At 49.2% G+C, this 16,430-nt stretch overlaps 1 protein-coding gene across 1 annotated transcript; it reads left to right on the top strand.

The window, feature by feature from the left end:
- The first annotated feature begins 4,632 nt into the window (after positions 1–4,632).
- LOC129716246 (zinc finger and BTB domain-containing protein 26-like) lies at positions 4,633–15,063 on the top strand. Its single transcript, XM_055666118.1, is given in 4 exon segments — positions 4,633–4,953; positions 11,133–11,244; positions 13,589–14,544; positions 14,546–15,063. Coding segments are annotated over 3 exon segments (1,434 nt in total). The 5' UTR covers positions 4,633–4,953; positions 11,133–11,162; the 3' UTR covers positions 14,942–15,063.
- The last annotated feature ends 1,367 nt before the right edge of the window (positions 15,064–16,430 follow it).

The raw sequence follows: 16,430 nt of genomic DNA, 5'->3' as shown, positions 1-16,430 counted from the left end.
GTTAACCTGACTTCGGTGGTGGGAAAGATGCCGCAGTCAATTATTAAAGAGGTAATAATGGGGCATTTGGATAGTAGTAAAAGGATTAGTCCAAGTCCAGATGTACTGGAGGACAGAGGATCTAAGGGGGTAGGCTAAAGATTCAGATTCAGATTCAAACTGTATTGTCATTGTCAGTGTACAGTACAGAGACAACGAAATGCAGTTAGCATCTCCCTAGAAGAGCGACATAGAATATGAGCAATAAATAAATATATATACGTGCATACAGTCGTAGTGGTGCAATTTTGTTTTTTTCTGGTGGAAGGAGTGTCGGGGGGGGGGGTGGGGGGGGGGGTGTTTGGCAGTCCCCGAGGTACGGGGTTGAGGAGAGTGACAGCCGCATGAAGAAGCTGTTCCTGGACCTGCTGGTCCGGCAACGGAGAGACCTGCAACGCCTCTCGGATGGTAGGGGGGGTAAACAGTCCATGGTTGGGGTGAGAGCAGTCCTTGGCGATGCTGAGCGCCCTTCGCAGACAACGCTTGCTTTGGGCAGACTCAATGGAGGGGAGCGAGGAACCGGTGATGCGTTGGGCAATTTTCACCACCCTCTGCAATGCCTTCCGGTCGGAGACAGAGCAGTTGCCATACCATACTGTGATACAGTTGGTAAGGATGCTCTCGATGGTGCAGCGGTAGAAGTTCACCAGGATCTGAGGAGACAGATGGACCTTCTTTGGGACTGAAGGATGATAAATCCCCTGGGCCTGAGGTCTGCATCCCAAGGTCCTCAGGAAGGTGGCTCTAGAAATAGTGGACGCATTGGTGATCATTTTCCAATGTTCAAAAGATTCAGGATCAGTTCCTGTGGATTGCAGGATAGCTAATGTTATCCCACTTTTCAAGAAAGGAGCGAGAGAGAAAACGGGGAATTACAGACCAGTTAGCCTGACTTCGGTGGTGGGAAAGATGCTGGAGTCAATTATTAAAGAGGTAATAATGGGGCATTTGGATAGCAGTAAAAGGATTAGTCCATGTCAGCATGGATTTATGAAAGGGAAATCATGCTTGACTAATCTTCTGGAATTTTTTGAGGATGTGACAAGTAAAATGGATGAAGGGGTGCCAGTGGGTGTAGTGTATCTAGACTTTCAGAAAGCCTTTGATAAGGTCCCGCACGGGAGACTGGTGATTAAAATTAGAGCACATGGTATTGGGGGTAGGGTGTTGACGTGGATAGAAAATTGGTTGGCAGACAGAAAGTAAAGAGTAGGAGTGAACGGGTCCTTTTCAGAATGGCAGGCAGTGGCGAGTGGAACGCCGCAAGGCTCGGTGTTAGGGCCGCAACTGTTTACCATATATATTAATTATTTGGAAGAGGGAATTAGGAGCAACACTAGCAAGTTTGCGGATGACACAAAGCTGGATGGCAGTGTGAACTGTGAAGAGGATGTTAGGAGGTTGCAGGGTGACCTGGACAGGTAGAGTGAGTGGGCAGATGCATGGCAGATGCAGTATAATATATGTGAGGATAAATGTGAGGTTATCCACTTTGGTGGCAAAAAACAAGGGGGCCGATTATTATCTTAATGGGGTTAGGTTAGGTAAGGGGGAGGTGCAGCAAGATCTGGGTGTCCTTGTACACCGGTCTCTGAAAGTTGGCGTGCAGGTACAGCAGGCAGTGAAGAAAGCTAATGGAATGTTGGCCTTCATAACACGAGGATTTCAGTATAGGAGTAAAGAGGTTCTTCTGCAGTTGTATGGGGCTCTGGTGAGACCACATCTGGAGTATTGTGTACAGTTTTGGTCTCCTAATTTGAGGAAGGACATCCTTGTGATTGAGGCAGTGCAGCGAAGGTTCACAAGATTGATCCCTGGGATGGCGGGACTGTCATATGAGGAAAGATTGAAAAGACTGGGCTTGTATTCACTGGAGTTTAGAAGAATGAGGGGGGATCTTATAGAAACATATAAAATTATAAAAGGACTGGACAAGCTAGATGCAGGAAAAATGTTCCCAATGTTGGGCGAGTCCAGAACCAGGGGCCACAGTCTTAGAATAAAGGGGAGGCCATTTAAGACTGAGGTGAGAAAAAACTTTTTCTCCCAGAGAGTTGTGAATTTGTGGAATTCCCTGCCACAGAGGGCAGTGGAGGCCAAATCACTGGATGGATTTAAGAGAGAGATAGATAGAGCTCTAGGGGCTAGTGGAGTCAAGGGATATGGGGAGAAGGCAGGCACGGGTTATTGATTGGGGACAATCAGCCATGATCACAATGAATGGCGGTGCTGGCTCGAAGGGCCGAATGGCCTCCTCATGCACCTCTTTTCTATGTTTCTATGTTACAGGCCACAGGCCGGCGGTCGGAGTACCTCTCCGCAATGTTAAAGTCCGGGCCTCGCCTGCTGCTGAAGCTCTGGGCCGGTCTCAGAGATAGGTCGCAGCAAACCAGTTGTTAGGCCGCGGGGTGGGGGGGGGAGGGATGTGACAAAGAGAAATGTTGCATCTCCATCGAGGTAAGTGACTGAAAAAGGTTTCCCCCTGCTTCCCCCCCCCCCCCCCCCCCCCACACTAAAACATACATTTAGACATACTAAAAAAAAGATATGGGCCCCGTATCTAAGGATGTGCTGGCTCTGGAGAGGGGCCAGAGGAGGTTTACAAGAATGATCCCAGGAATGAGTGGGTTAGACAAAAGAAAATAGGTGCAGGAGGAGGCCATTTGGCCCTTCGAGCCAGCACCGCCATTCAATGTGATCATGGCTGATCATCTCCAATCAGTACCCAGTTCCTGCCTTCTCCCCATATCCCCTGACTCCGCTATCTTTAAGAGCCCTATCTAGCTCTCTCTTGAAAGCATCCAGGGAACCGGCCTGCACCTCCCTCTGAGGCAGAGAATTCCACACTCACCACTCTCGGTGAGAAAAAGTGTTTCTTTATCTCTGTTCTAAATGGCTTACCCCTTATTCTTAAACTGTGTGTGGCCCCGGGTTCTGGACTCCCCCAATATCGGGAACATGTTTCCTGCATCTAGCGTATCCAAGGCCTTAACATTAAGGATAAGAGGGAAGTGTTTTACGACCGAGATGAGAAAATCATTTTTCACGCAGAGAGTGGTGAATCTGTGGAATTCTCTGCCACAGAAGGTAGTTGAGGCCACAGTTCATTGGCTATATTTAAGAGGGAGTTAGATGTGGCCCTTGTGGCTAAAGGGATCAGGGGATATGGAGAGAAGGCAGGGTTGGGATACTGAGTTGGATGATCAGCCATGATCATATCGAATGGCGGTGCAGGCTAGAAGGGCCGAATGGCCTACTCCTGCACCTATTTTCTATGTTTCTAACAGTCTTATGTTTCAATGAGATACCCTCTCATCCTTTTAAATTCCAGAGTGTACAAGCCCAGCCGCTCCAGTCTCTCAGCATATGACAGTCCTGCCTTCCCGAGAATTAACCTGGTGAACCTACGCTGCACTCCCTCAATAGGGAGAGATTGATCATCCATGATTGAATGAGGGAATAGGCATCATGGGCCGAATGGCCTAATTGTGCTCCTATTGATATGACCTTATGGCCTTATGAGGTCAGCTTGCTTTGCTCAGGAACCATGTTGGCTGAAATGATATCTCCTTGTGTCCACAAAGTTTTATTGAATCACCAAGTCTGAAGAAGGCTCCCGAACCAAAACGTCACCTATCCATGTTCTCCACAGATGCTGCCTGACCCGCTGAGTTACTCCAGCACTCTGTGAAACGTCACCTATCCATGTTCTCCACAGATGCTGCCTGACCCGCTGAGTTACTCCAGCACTCTGTGAAACGTCACCTATCCATGTTCTCCACAGATGCTGCCTGACCCGCTGAGTTACTCCAGCACTCTGTGAAACGTCACCTATCCATGTTCTCCACAGATGCTGCCTGACCCGCTGAGTTACTCCAGCACTCTGTGAAACGTCACCTATCCATGTTCTCCACAGATGCTGCCTGACCCGCTGAGTTACTCCAGCACTCTGTGAAACGCCACCTATCCATGTTCTCCACAGATGCTGCCTGACCCGCTGAGTTACTCCATCACTCTGTGAAACGTCACCTATCCATGTTCTCCACAGATGCTGCCTGGCCCGCTGAGTTACTCCATCACTCTGTGAAACGTCACCTATCCATGTTCTCCACAGATGCTGCCTGACCCGCTGAGTTACTCCAGCACTCTGTGAAACGTCACCTATCCATGTTCTCCACAGATGCTGCCTGACCCGCTGAGTTACTCCAGCACTGTGTGAAACGTCACCTGTGAAACGTCACCTATCCATCTGGTGAACCTACGCTGGGCTCCCTCAATAGTAAGAATGTCCTTCTTCGAATTAGGGGACCAAAACTGCACACAATACTCCAGGTGTAGTCTCACTAGGGCTCTGTACAACTGCAGAAGGACCTCTTTGCTCCTATATTCTGTTGTGCTGAAGCAAAGCAAGAATTTAATTGTCCTATCTGGGACCCACGACAATAAACTCTCTTGAAGCTAGAAGCTAGAATCTAAAACATTCTTGACTCTATAAATCCCTGAGTGATCCAGGCCAGACGCTGAAACAACTCCGGTGCCAGGATTCCGAGGTGACAGTCAAGCGCTTGCCATTCCGAAGCGATCCACATCCGCAGACTGGTCGCCCCTTTGGCAGCGCAGCGGAGCAGAGGACAGGACATCGCGGAGCCCGGAAACAGGCCCTTCGGCCTCTCTCTCCATGCCAGCCCACTTTGCAACCTGGGGCTAGCCCCATCCCCCGGCATTTGGCCCATTGCAGATGTGCCCAGATGCCTTTTAAAAGTCCCAGTTGCAGCTGTTTTTGCAGCAGTTTGCAAACACTGAGCCCACTAGCAACATAGACTAGCCCTACAATGGCAATGTAATCAATGAGTCCCAGCTCATCACATTCACAACCAACATACTGGCCTGTAAAACAATGTCCGCGGCTGCAGTGTGAGTATGTGTCTATATTTAGCCCATGTTTCTCCAAACCAAGGAGTTCCCAGCCTCAGGGGCTCAAATTGTTGATTCTACACCCAGAATTGTAACACTGCCCCATTTGTCGGTTGCTTGGTTGTGTTAGAAGTGTGTAAACTCACATTGCTGTTCACAACTGGAGTGTGGATACATTTACACTTTATTAAAGTGTGTAAACTCACAATACTGGACAAAACAGGCTGGGGGTGAATTTACACTTTATAGAAGTGTAAATTTACACTATAGAAGTGTGTAAACTCACATTGCTGATCACAACTGGCTGTGGGGGTGAATTTACACTGAATGCAAGTGTGTAAACTTAAACAGCTGGGGTGGGGGGAAAATTACACTTGATGGAAGTGCAAATTTACACTATAGAAGTGTGTAAACACATTACTGGTCAAAACAGGCTGGGGGTAAATTTACACTTAAATGAAGTTTAAACTTACACTTTATAGAAGTGTGTAAACTCAAATTACTGAACAGAAATTAAGGGAGTGCAGCGTAGGTTCACCAGGTTAATTCCCGGGATGGCGGGACTGTCATATGCTGAGAGAATGGAGCGGCTGGGCTTGTACACTCTGGAGTTTAGAAGGATGAGAGGGCATCTTATTGAAACATATAAGATTATTAAGGGTTTGGACACGCTAGAGGCAGGAAAAATGTTTCCGATGTTGGGGGAGTCCAGAACCATGGGCCACAATTTAAGAATAAGGGGTAAGCCATTTAGAATGGAAATAAGGAAAAACTTTTTCTCACAGAGATTTGTGAGTCTGTGGATTTCTCTGCCTCAGAGGGCGGTGGAGGCAGGTTCTCTGGATGCTTTCAAGAGAGAGCTAGATAGAGCTCTTAAAGATAACGGAGTCAGGGGATATGGGGAGAAGGCAGGAACGGGGTACTGATTGTGAATGATTAGCCATGATCACATTGAATGGCGGTGCTGGCTCCAAGGGCCGAATGGCCAACTCCTGCACCTATTGTTTATTGTCTAAAATTCAGACCCCCGGACTATCGTTGATTGGGCTTCACCTTGCACTAAAGATGATTCCCTTATCATGTATCTGTAGTCTGTAGGTGGCTCGATTGTAATTATGTATTGTCTTTCCGCTGACTGTGTTAGCAGGCAACAAGAAGCAAGTACCTCGATGCACTGTTTATGATATTAAATTAAACTGTAAAACTGATGCACTGGTGGTGTGGTCTGGCTGCAACAGACTCCTGTACAGTGATCCAACCCAGGTATTAGTAAAGTCTGAGGCCAGATAATAAGGGCCAGAACTCCACTAAAGCTGTCCACAAATGTGCTGTTGGTTAGTACAGAATTCTCATTCTCATTCTCCAGTCAAATCAAGAGAGTTTTATTGTCATGCGTCCCAGATAGGACAATGGAATTCTTGCTTTGCTGCAGCACAACAGTATATTGTTGGCATAAATACAGATCGGATCAGTGTGTCTATATACCATATATCCGCTATCTTTAAGAGCCCTATCTAGCTCCCTCTTGAAAGCATCCAGAGAACCTGCCTCCACTGCCCTCTGAGGCAGAGAATTCCACAGACTCACTACTCTCTGTGAGAAAAAGTGTTTCCTCGTCTCCGTTGTAAATGGCCGACCCCTTATTCTTAAACTGTGTGTGGCCCCTGGTTCTGTACTCCCCCGACATCAGGAACATGTTTCCTGCCTCTAGTGTGTCCAAGCCCTTAACAATCTTATATGTTTCAATGAGATACCCTCTCATCCTTTTAAACTCCAGAATATACATGCCCAGCTGCTCCATTCTCTCAGCATGTGACAGTCCCGCCATCCCGGGAATTAACCTGGTGAACCTACGCTGGGCTCCCTCAATAGCAAGAATGTCCTTCCTCAAATTTGAAGACAAAAACTGCACACAATACTCCAGGTGTGGTCTCACTAGGGCCCTGTACAACTGCAGAAGGACCTCTTTGCTCCTATACTCAACTCCTCTTGTTTTTTTTAAAATAATATTTTTATTAGAAGCATGATCAAAACACATTTAGTTTATCAATTACATATTGTTAATAGATGGGATTCCAGTTATCAGAATAATAGGGGTCCTCATTTATCAATTGTATATTAACTATTTGTTTGTTTTTTTAATAGATAGGAAGTGAGAAGAAAGAAAAAAATGACACGATAAAAAAGAATAGAATAAATGACCAATAATACAACTTTGGAGATAGGTCCGTAGATTATAGAACATAACTATTCATCTAATCCTGAGTTCGAGTTTCAGTCAGACTTCCGTGCCAGTCTAATTTACCCTTTCAGAAAGTCAATAAATGGAGACCATATTCTAGCAAATAATTCTTGTTTGTCCATTAAGACAAGTCTAGTTCTGTCCAAATGTACGGTCTCCGACTTCTCCATAATCCACATTTTAATTGTGTAGGTTGTTGGATTTTTCCAAAATTTGAATATTAATTTTTTCCCAGTTATTATACTGTAATCAAGGAAGCTTCTCTGGCTTGTGGTAAGTTTTGGGCTTTGTTCTGATATTCCTAGTATTATTAGTTTTGAGTCGGGATCCAATTCGATATTAACAACTTCAGAGATTATTCTAAAAATATCCGCCCAGAAAGTTTTGATTTTTATACAATTTACAAAAGTATGTGTTAAATTAGCCTCTAGATGCTGACATTTATCACAGATAGGGGAGATATGTGGGAAGATTCTATTTAGTTTTGTTTTATAGTGTAATCTGTGGGATACTTTAAATTGTATTAAAGCATGTCTGGCATTTAACGAGCATTGATGTATATGTTGTAGACTTTCATCCCAGATATCTTTCGTTATAGGTTGGCCTAATTCATTCTCCCATGTGTGTCTATATAATTCCATCGATGGACCTCACTATCTAAGAGGGTGTTATAAATATGAGATATTAATTTATCTGTATTAGGATGTTTATTCAAACATTCATCAAGAGTTTCTGGTCCCCTAGTCCTGTAATCTTGTGTATTAAATTTAACATCATCTCTAAATTGTAGATATCTAAAAAAGTTATTTGAGTGTAGTCCATAATTCTGTTGTAACTCCTGAAATGAAAGAAAAATGCCTTTCCTACAAAGATATACAGGGTCAAGTCCAGTCAAGTCACATTTATTTCTATAGCACATTTAAAAAACAACTCTCGTTGGCCAAAGTGCTTTACATTTGTTATAAGAATAGCACAACAAAACAGACTACATACATATATACATGTAGCCCTCACTCAGAGGATGTCAGGAAAGGCTTGGAAGTATAGAGACGTCTTTAGCCTTGACTTATACGAGTCGATGGAGGGGGCAGTTCTGATGGGAAGAGGGATGCTGTTCCACAGTCTAGGAGCTGCAACCGCAAAGACGCGGTCGATCGCCCCTGAGCTTGTGCCTAGACCGCGGGATGTTCAGCAACCCTAAGTCGGCCGATCTGAGGGGCCTGGAGGTGGAGTGGTGGGTGAGAAGACTTTTGATGTAGGTGGGGGCAAGCCCATTGAGGGCTTTGTAGACATGGAGGAGGATCTTGAAGTTTATTCGGAACCGCACAGGGAGCCAGTGGAGAGAGGCCAGGATCGGGGTGATGTGGTCCCTTTATCGGGTGCCCATCAGGAGTGTTGCTGCGGCGTTTTGGACCAGTTGCAGGCGGGACGGGGAAGATTGGCTGATGCCAGTGTAAAGGGAGTTGCAGTAATCTAGGCGGGAGGAGATGAATGTGTGGATGATCTTTTCCAGGTCATCAAACTGGAGGAAGTTTTATTTTAGGTACCGTCCGAAACTGAAAGACGCTAGCTTTTACCACGGCATTGAGTTGTTTGTCAAATTTCAATGCTGAGTCAAATATCATGCCGAGGTTTTTGACGTGAGGTTTGAGTAGTGGGGTAAGGCTTCCAAGACTGCCTGCTATCATTTTGATTGAGTCCGAGGGGCCGAGAGGATGATGTCATACTTACTGTCATTTAGTTGGTGGAAGTTCTGGGCCAACTCCTCTTGTTATAAAGGCCAACATGCCATTGGCTTTCTTCACTGCCTCCATAGATGGTGCCCACCCCCACCGAGTTTCTCCAGCATTTTTGCTTACCTTTTAAATAAGTGTTGCTTTTTGAAAATTAAAAAAAAAAGAGAGAGAGAATACCCAGTGTGATTTAGTTGCGCGGAGAGGCAGCTTTTTGTAGGCCCCGATGCAGAGATCCACAGCCACCGAGCCGATGCACTGGTTGCAACTGAGCTGCAAGGCCCCCAGCCAGTGCAACTATGCCCTGGTGATTGTGTGCCTCTGTTTATCTCCAGCCTTGCCCATTGCCGGCCCTGCTGCTTCGCCCCCCCCCCCTCCCTCCCTCCCTCCCTCTCTCCTTGTTTGTTACAGCTGGGCTTTCACTAGGCCCCAGTCAAGTCAAGTCAATTTTATTTCTATAGCACATTTAAAAAACATCTCTTTTAAAATCCTTTTATTAGCTTTTTTCTTTCAAAAACCAAAACAAAACAACAACAAAAAAGAATAATGATAAGCATAGAAAATAGGCACAGGAGGAGGCCATTCGGCCCTTCGAGCCAGCACTGCCATTCATTGTGATCATGGCTGATCGTCCCCTATCAATAACCAGTGCCTGCCTTCTCCCCATATCCCTTGACTCCACTAGTCCCTAGAGCTCTATCTAACTCTCTCTTAAATCCATCCAGTGATTTAGCCTCCACTGCCCTCTGTGGCAGGGAATTCCACAAATTCACAACTCTCTGGGTGAAAAAGTTTTTTTCTCACCTCAGTCTTAAATTGCCTCCCCTTTATTCTAAGTGTGTGGCCCATGGTTCTGGACTCGCCCAACATTGGGAACATTTTTTCCTGCATCCAGCTTGTCCAGTCCTTTTATAATTTTATATGTTTCTATAAGATCCCCCTCATCCTTCTAAACTCCAGTGAATACAAGCCCAGTCTTTTCAATCTTTCCTCATATAGAAACATAGACATAGAAATTAGGTGCAGGAGTAGGCCATTCGGCCCTTCGAGCCTGCACCGCCATTCAATATGATCATGGCTGATCATCCAACTCAGTATCCCGTACCTGCCTTTTCTCCATACCCCCTGATCCCCTTAGCCACAAGGGCCACATCTAACTCCCTCTTAAATATAGCCAATGAACTGGCCTCAACTACCCTCTGTGGCAGAGAGTTCCAGAGATTCACCACTCTCTGCGTGAAAAAAGTTCTTCTCATCTTGGTTTTAAAGGATTTCCCCTTTATCCTTAAGCTGTGACCCCTTGTCCTGGACTTCCCCAACATCGGGAACAATCTTCCTGCATCTAGCCTGTCCAACCCCTTAAGAATTTTGTAAGTTTCTATAAGATCCCCTCTCAATCTTCTATGACAGTCCCGCCATCCCAGGGATCAATCTTGTGAACCTACGCTGCACTGCCTCAATCACAAGAATGTCCTTCCTCAAATTAGGAGACCAAAACTGTACACAATACTCCAGATGTGGTCTCACCAGGGCCCTGGAGAACTGCAGAAGAATCTATTTACTCCTATACTGAAATCCTCTTGTTATGAAGGCCAACATTCCATTAGCTTTCTTCAATGCCTGCTGTACATGTACGCCAACTTTCAAAAGGCCATAACAAGAGGATTTCAGTAATGACAGGTATAACCAAAATATGAATCCAGTGTCAAAATACACATTGAATATAGACATTGAATATTGAGATATAAAGGGTTTAGACATGCTAGAGGCAGGAAACATGTTCCCGATGTTGGGGGAGTCCAGAACCAGGGGCCATAGTTTAAGAATAAGGAGTAAACCATTTAGAACGGAGATGAGGAAACACCTTTGTCTGTGTCTGTGGTGAGTGTGGAATTTTCTGCCTCAGAGGGCGGTGGAGGCCGGTTCTCTGGATGCTTTCAAGAGAGAGCTCGATAGGGCTCTTAAAAATAACGGAGTCAGGGGATATGGGGAGAAGGCAGGAACGGGGTATTGATTGAGGATGATCAGCCACGATCACATTGAATGGTGGTGCTGGCTCGAAGGGCCGAATGGCCTACTCCTGCACCTATTGTCTATTGTCTATCTGCTTAGTCACCTCCCCAGGAAACCCAACCAGGTTGGCCAGACGTTTGGGACATGTTGTACGTTTCAATGTGATGACCTCTCTTCCTTTTGCTCTCCAGACGGCAGTCTAGACTGTTCAGCCTCTTCCGATGAGCCTGAATTGCCGAGCCAGGAACCGCTCCGGTGAATCCCCACCGCATTCCCACTCTACCAAGCAAATACCTTATTCAGGTAAGGAGACCAAAGCATATGTGGTGGGCCTACTGCAATGGTTTGGACTTGGAAGACTTAGGGCTTGTCCCACTTTCCCGAGTTATTCACCAATTCTCCCGAGTTCCAAGGGGGCAGATTATTATCTCAATGGGGTTAGGTCAAGTCAAGTTTATTTGTCACATACACATACGAGATGTGCAGTGAAATGAAAGTGGCAATGCTCGCGGACTTTTGTGCAAAAGACAAACAACAAAACAACCAAACAAATTATAAACACAATCATAACACACATATTCTTTTACATAATAAATAATGGAAGGAAAAACGTTCAGTAGAGTTAGTCCCTGGTGAGATAGGCGTTTACAGTCCGAATGGCCTCTGGGAAGAAACTCCTTCTCAACCTCTCCGTTCTCACCGCATGGCAACGGAGGCGTTTGCCTGACCGTAGCAGCTGGAACAGTCCGTTGCAGGGGTGGAAGGGGTCTCCCATGATCTTGTTGGCTCTGAAGTTGCACCTCCTGTTGTATAGTTCCTGCAGGGGGGGCGAGTGAAGTTCCCATAGTGCGTTCGGCCGAACGCACTACTCTCTGCAGACCCTTCTTGTCCTTGGCAGAGCAATTCCCAAACCAGATGGTAATATTTCCGGACAAGATGCTTTCCACCGCCGCTGCGTAGAAGCACTGGAGGATCCTCGGAGACACTCTGAATTTCCTCAATTGCCTGAGGTGGTAAAGGCGCTGCCTTGCCTTACTCACGAGTGCTGAGGCGTGTGATGCCCATGTCATATCCTCGGAGATGTGGACTCCCAGATATTTAAAACAGTTCACCCTATCCACAGGATCCCCATTTATACTCAATGGAGTGTACGTCCTCGGATGATGTGCCCTCCTAAAGTCCATGATCAGCTCCTTCGTTTTTTTGATGTTCAAGAGGAGGCTGTTATCCTGGCACCAGAGTGCTAGATCAGCCACCACCTCCCGGTAGGCCTTCTCATCGTTGTCTGAGATCAGGCCCACCACCACAGTGTCATCAGCAAACTTAATTATTGAATTGGATCTGAACCTAGCCACACAGTCATGTGTGTACAGGGAGTACAATAGGGGGCTGAGGACGCAACCCTGGGGCGATCCTGTGCTCAGGGTGAGGGACTCCGATGTATTCCCTCCCATCTTGACTACCTGGGGCCTGGCGGTGAGAAAGTCCAGGACCCAGGCACACAGGGAGGTGTTGAGCCCCAATTCCATTAGTTTCCCGGCCAGTCTGGTGGGGACTATCGTGTTGAAGGCTGAACTGTAGTCTATGAACAGCATCCTCACGTAGCCCCCCTTCTGGCTGTCCAGATGGGAGAGAGCGGTGTGCAAGACCTGGGAGACCGCATCGTCCGTGGATCTGTGGTGAGACCACCTGGAGTATTGTGTACAGTTTTGGTCTCCTAATTTGAGGAAGGACATCCTTGTGATTGAGGCAGTGCAGCATAGGTTCACCAGATTGATCCCTGGGATGGCGGGACTGTCATATGAGGAAAGGTTGAAATGACTAGGCTTGTATTCACTGGAGTTTAGAAGGATGAGGGGATGTCTTATAGAAACATATAAAATTATAAAAGGACTGGACAAGCCAGATGCAGGAAAAATGTTCCCAATGTCGGGCGAGTCCAGAACCAGGGGCCACAGTCTTAGAATAAATGGGAGGCCTGAGGTGAGAAAAAACGTTTTCACCCAGAGAGTTGTGAATTTGTGGAATTCCCTGCCACAGAATGCCACGGAATTTTAATGACAATTAAAATTGAATCTGAATCTGAATCAGTGGAGGCCAAATCACTGGATGGATTTAAGAGAGATTTAGATAGAGCTCTTGGGGCTAGTAGAGACAAGGGATATGGGGAGAAGGCAGGCACGGGTTGTTGAGTTGGGACGATCAGCCATGATCACAATTAAAGGAGAGCGCATGGTTTAAGTGCACATGCATGTGTGGTTGACGTGCGCATGCACGCACGTGTGGTTCGAACACACATGCATGCATCAGTGGTTGGAGCATGCATGCATGGTTAAAGTGCGCTTGCATGCACTGTAGTTGGAGTGGTCATGCATCGGTGGTTGGAATGTGCGTGCATGCATGGTTCAAGCATGCAGACATGCACGCATGGTTTAAGTGTGCATGCACGTATGACTTAACTGCACATGCATGTGTAGTTTAAGTGTGCATGCACATGTGGATGGAATGGACAGGGATGCATGGTTTAAGTGCACGTGCATGCATGTGTTGGAATGTGCATGCACGCATGGTTTAAGTGCGTGTGCATGGGTGGTTGGAGCGTGTCCCGTTGCCTGACTGATGCCTGTCTCCCCCGTGCCTCCAACAGCAGCAGCAGCAGCAGCAGCGGCCATGAGCTCGGAGGACGTTGTCCGCTTCCACTTCGCCAGCCACGAGGTGTCCATCTTGCGCCGCATGAACCAGTTGCGGCTGGAGGAGCGTTTCTGCGACGTGACCATCGTGGCGGAGCGTCTGCGTTTCCCCGGGCACCGTGTGGTGCTGGCCGCTTGCTCGCCGTTCCTACGGGACCAGTTCCACATGAACCCGTCGCGGGAGGTGCAGGTGTTCCCCATGACCGGGGCACAGGCCGTGCAGCGGCTGCTGCTGTCCTGCTACACCGGCACGCTGGAGTTCCCCTTCCGTGACATCCTCGACTACCTGACGGCGGCCAGCTGCCTGCAGATGGAGCACGTGGTGGAGAAATGCCGCCAGTCACTGTCCCCCCGCATTGGTCCCCGCCTGCCACTGCCCCCCGCCACCGGACCGGACGAGAGGGAGCGCCCGGCCACCCCGCAGATCGCCAGCTCGTCCGAGCGCGACGGGCCGTGGGGCGAGGCGGGCGAGGCGGTCAAGCTAGAACGGGAGCTGGGGGGGCAACAGCCACAGCCCCGACCCCGGCCGAGACCCCTGGGGGGCGGCGGCGGCGGAGGATTCGGAGCGCCCGACCAGCTCCGCATCCGCAAGGTGGAGTCTCTGGCCGACTGCATGGCGGCCCGAGGGCTCGGGGCTGGGACCGGGGCCGGAGCCCGACCCGCGCATCCACTCCACCGTCGGCAGCGGCAGCGGCGGCGACGGCAGTGGCTGCCACGACGACTACTCGGAGGCCGGGACTTCCGGAGGACCGGTTGGCGGGGCGGGCCCGCCCTACGACATGTCCGAGGTGCTGATCACGGGCGACTTCGCCGAGGAGGACTACGAGAGCTCGGCCAGCGAGGACTGCCGCTCCGGGCTGTACCGGGAGGAGCCGGGGTTGGCGGGGTCGGCGCAGCCGGGCGGGTCGGTTACTGATGCGGCGGCGGTGGCGGCACGCTGCTCCGAGTGCGGGGCCGACTTTGAGCAACGGGAACACCTGGCCGCCCACATGGTCACCCACCGCCTCTACATGTGCCTGCTGTGCGGGAAGGTGTTCAAGAAGAACGCCCGGCTGGCCCAACACATCAACGTCCACACCGGCTTCAAGCCCTACTGCTGCGCTGTGTGTGGTCGCACCTTCACCCAGAAGCGGTCCCTCAAGGACCACATGAACGTACACAACGGTGACGCACCGCACTGCTGCTCCTACTGTGACATGCGCTTCACCCACTACAGCACCCTACGGGTCCACCTCCGCGACCAGCACGGGACCACCACCACACGCAACTTGGACAACAAGCCCACCGTCATTAGCATGGTGGTGCCTTAAGAATGCCCGCTCTCCCCCACACCCTCCTCTCTCCTCCCCCCCTCCCTCTCTAACCCCCTCGCTCCTCTCTCCTTTCTCTCTCCCCTCTCTTTCCCCCCATCATCTCTCCCCCGCCATCCCCCTCCCCTTCCCCCTCCCCTCCTCTCTCCTCGCCCTCTCCTCCCCCTCCTCTCTCTCCCCCCTCCTCTCCCCTCCCCCTCCTCTCTCCCCTCTCTTTCCCCATCATCTCTCCCCCGCCATCCCCCTCCCCTTCCCCCTCCTCTCTCTCTCTCTCCTCCCTCCTCCCCCCCCTCTCTCTCCCCCTCCCTCTCCCCACCCCCTCCTCTCTCCCCTCTCTTTCCCCCCATCATCTCTCCCCCGTCATCCCCCTCCCCTCTCCTCCCCGACTCCCACCCTCTCTCCTTCCACACCTCTCTCCACCCCCCACCACCTCACTCCCCCCTGACTCGAAGGGCCGAATTGGCCTACTCCTGCACCTATTGTCTATTGTCTCCTCTTCCCCCCCCCCCCCTCTCTCTCTATCTCTCTCTCTTTCTCTCTCACTCTCTCTATCTCTCCCCCTCCCTCTCTCTCTCCCCAGTCCTCACTGCCTCCCAACCCCCCCCCCCCCCCCACCCTTCTAACCCCCTCCCCTTTCCATTGCCTCTGGTCCCTCCCCCCCTTCTCCCGCACCCCAACTCTGGTCCCCAACCCCCCCCCCCCCCCCCAAGTAACATAGTAAATTTGCAGATGACACAAAGCTGGGCGGCAGTGTGAACTGTGAGGAGGATGCTATGAGAATGCAGGGTGACTTGGACAGGTTGGGGGAGTGGGCAGATGCATGGCAGATGCAGTTTAATGCGGATAAATGTGAGGTTATCCATTTTGGTAGCAAAAACAGGAAGGCAGATTACTATCTAAATGGCATCAAGTTGGGAAAAGGGGAAGTACAACGGGATCTGGGGGTCCTTGTTTATCAGTCACTGAAAGTAAGCATGCAGGTACAGCAGGCAGTGAAGGGGGCGAATGACATGTTGGCCTTCACAACAAGAGGAGTTGAGTATAGGAGCTGAGTATAGGAGCAATGAGGTCCTTCTGCAGTTGAACAGAGCCCTAGTGAGACCACACCTGGAGTATTGTGTGCAGTTTCGGTCTCCAAATTTGAGGAAGGACATTCTTGCTATTGAGGGAGTGCAGCGTTGGTTCACCAGGTTAATTCCCGGGATGGCGGGACTGTCATATGCTGAGATAATGGATCAGCTGGGCTTATACACTCTGGAGTTTAAAAGGATGAGAGGGCATCTCATTGAAACATATACGATTATTAAGGGTTTGGACACGCTAGAGGCAGGAAACATGTTCCCGATGTTGGGGGAGTCCAGAACCAGGGGCCACACACACAGTTTAAGAATAAGGGGTTGGCCATTTAGAACTGAGACGAGGAAACACTTTTTCACCCAGAGAGTGGTGAGTCTGTGGAATTCTCTGCCTCAGAGGGCGGTGGAGGCCG

Source organism: Leucoraja erinacea, unplaced genomic scaffold (assembly GCF_028641065.1).
Source record: "Leucoraja erinacea ecotype New England unplaced genomic scaffold, Leri_hhj_1 Leri_194S, whole genome shotgun sequence".
Taxonomy (NCBI): Eukaryota; Metazoa; Chordata; class Chondrichthyes; order Rajiformes; family Rajidae; genus Leucoraja; species Leucoraja erinaceus.
The sequence above is the reverse complement of the archived record's forward strand: the minus strand, read 5'-3'. Positions and strand labels throughout refer to the sequence as shown.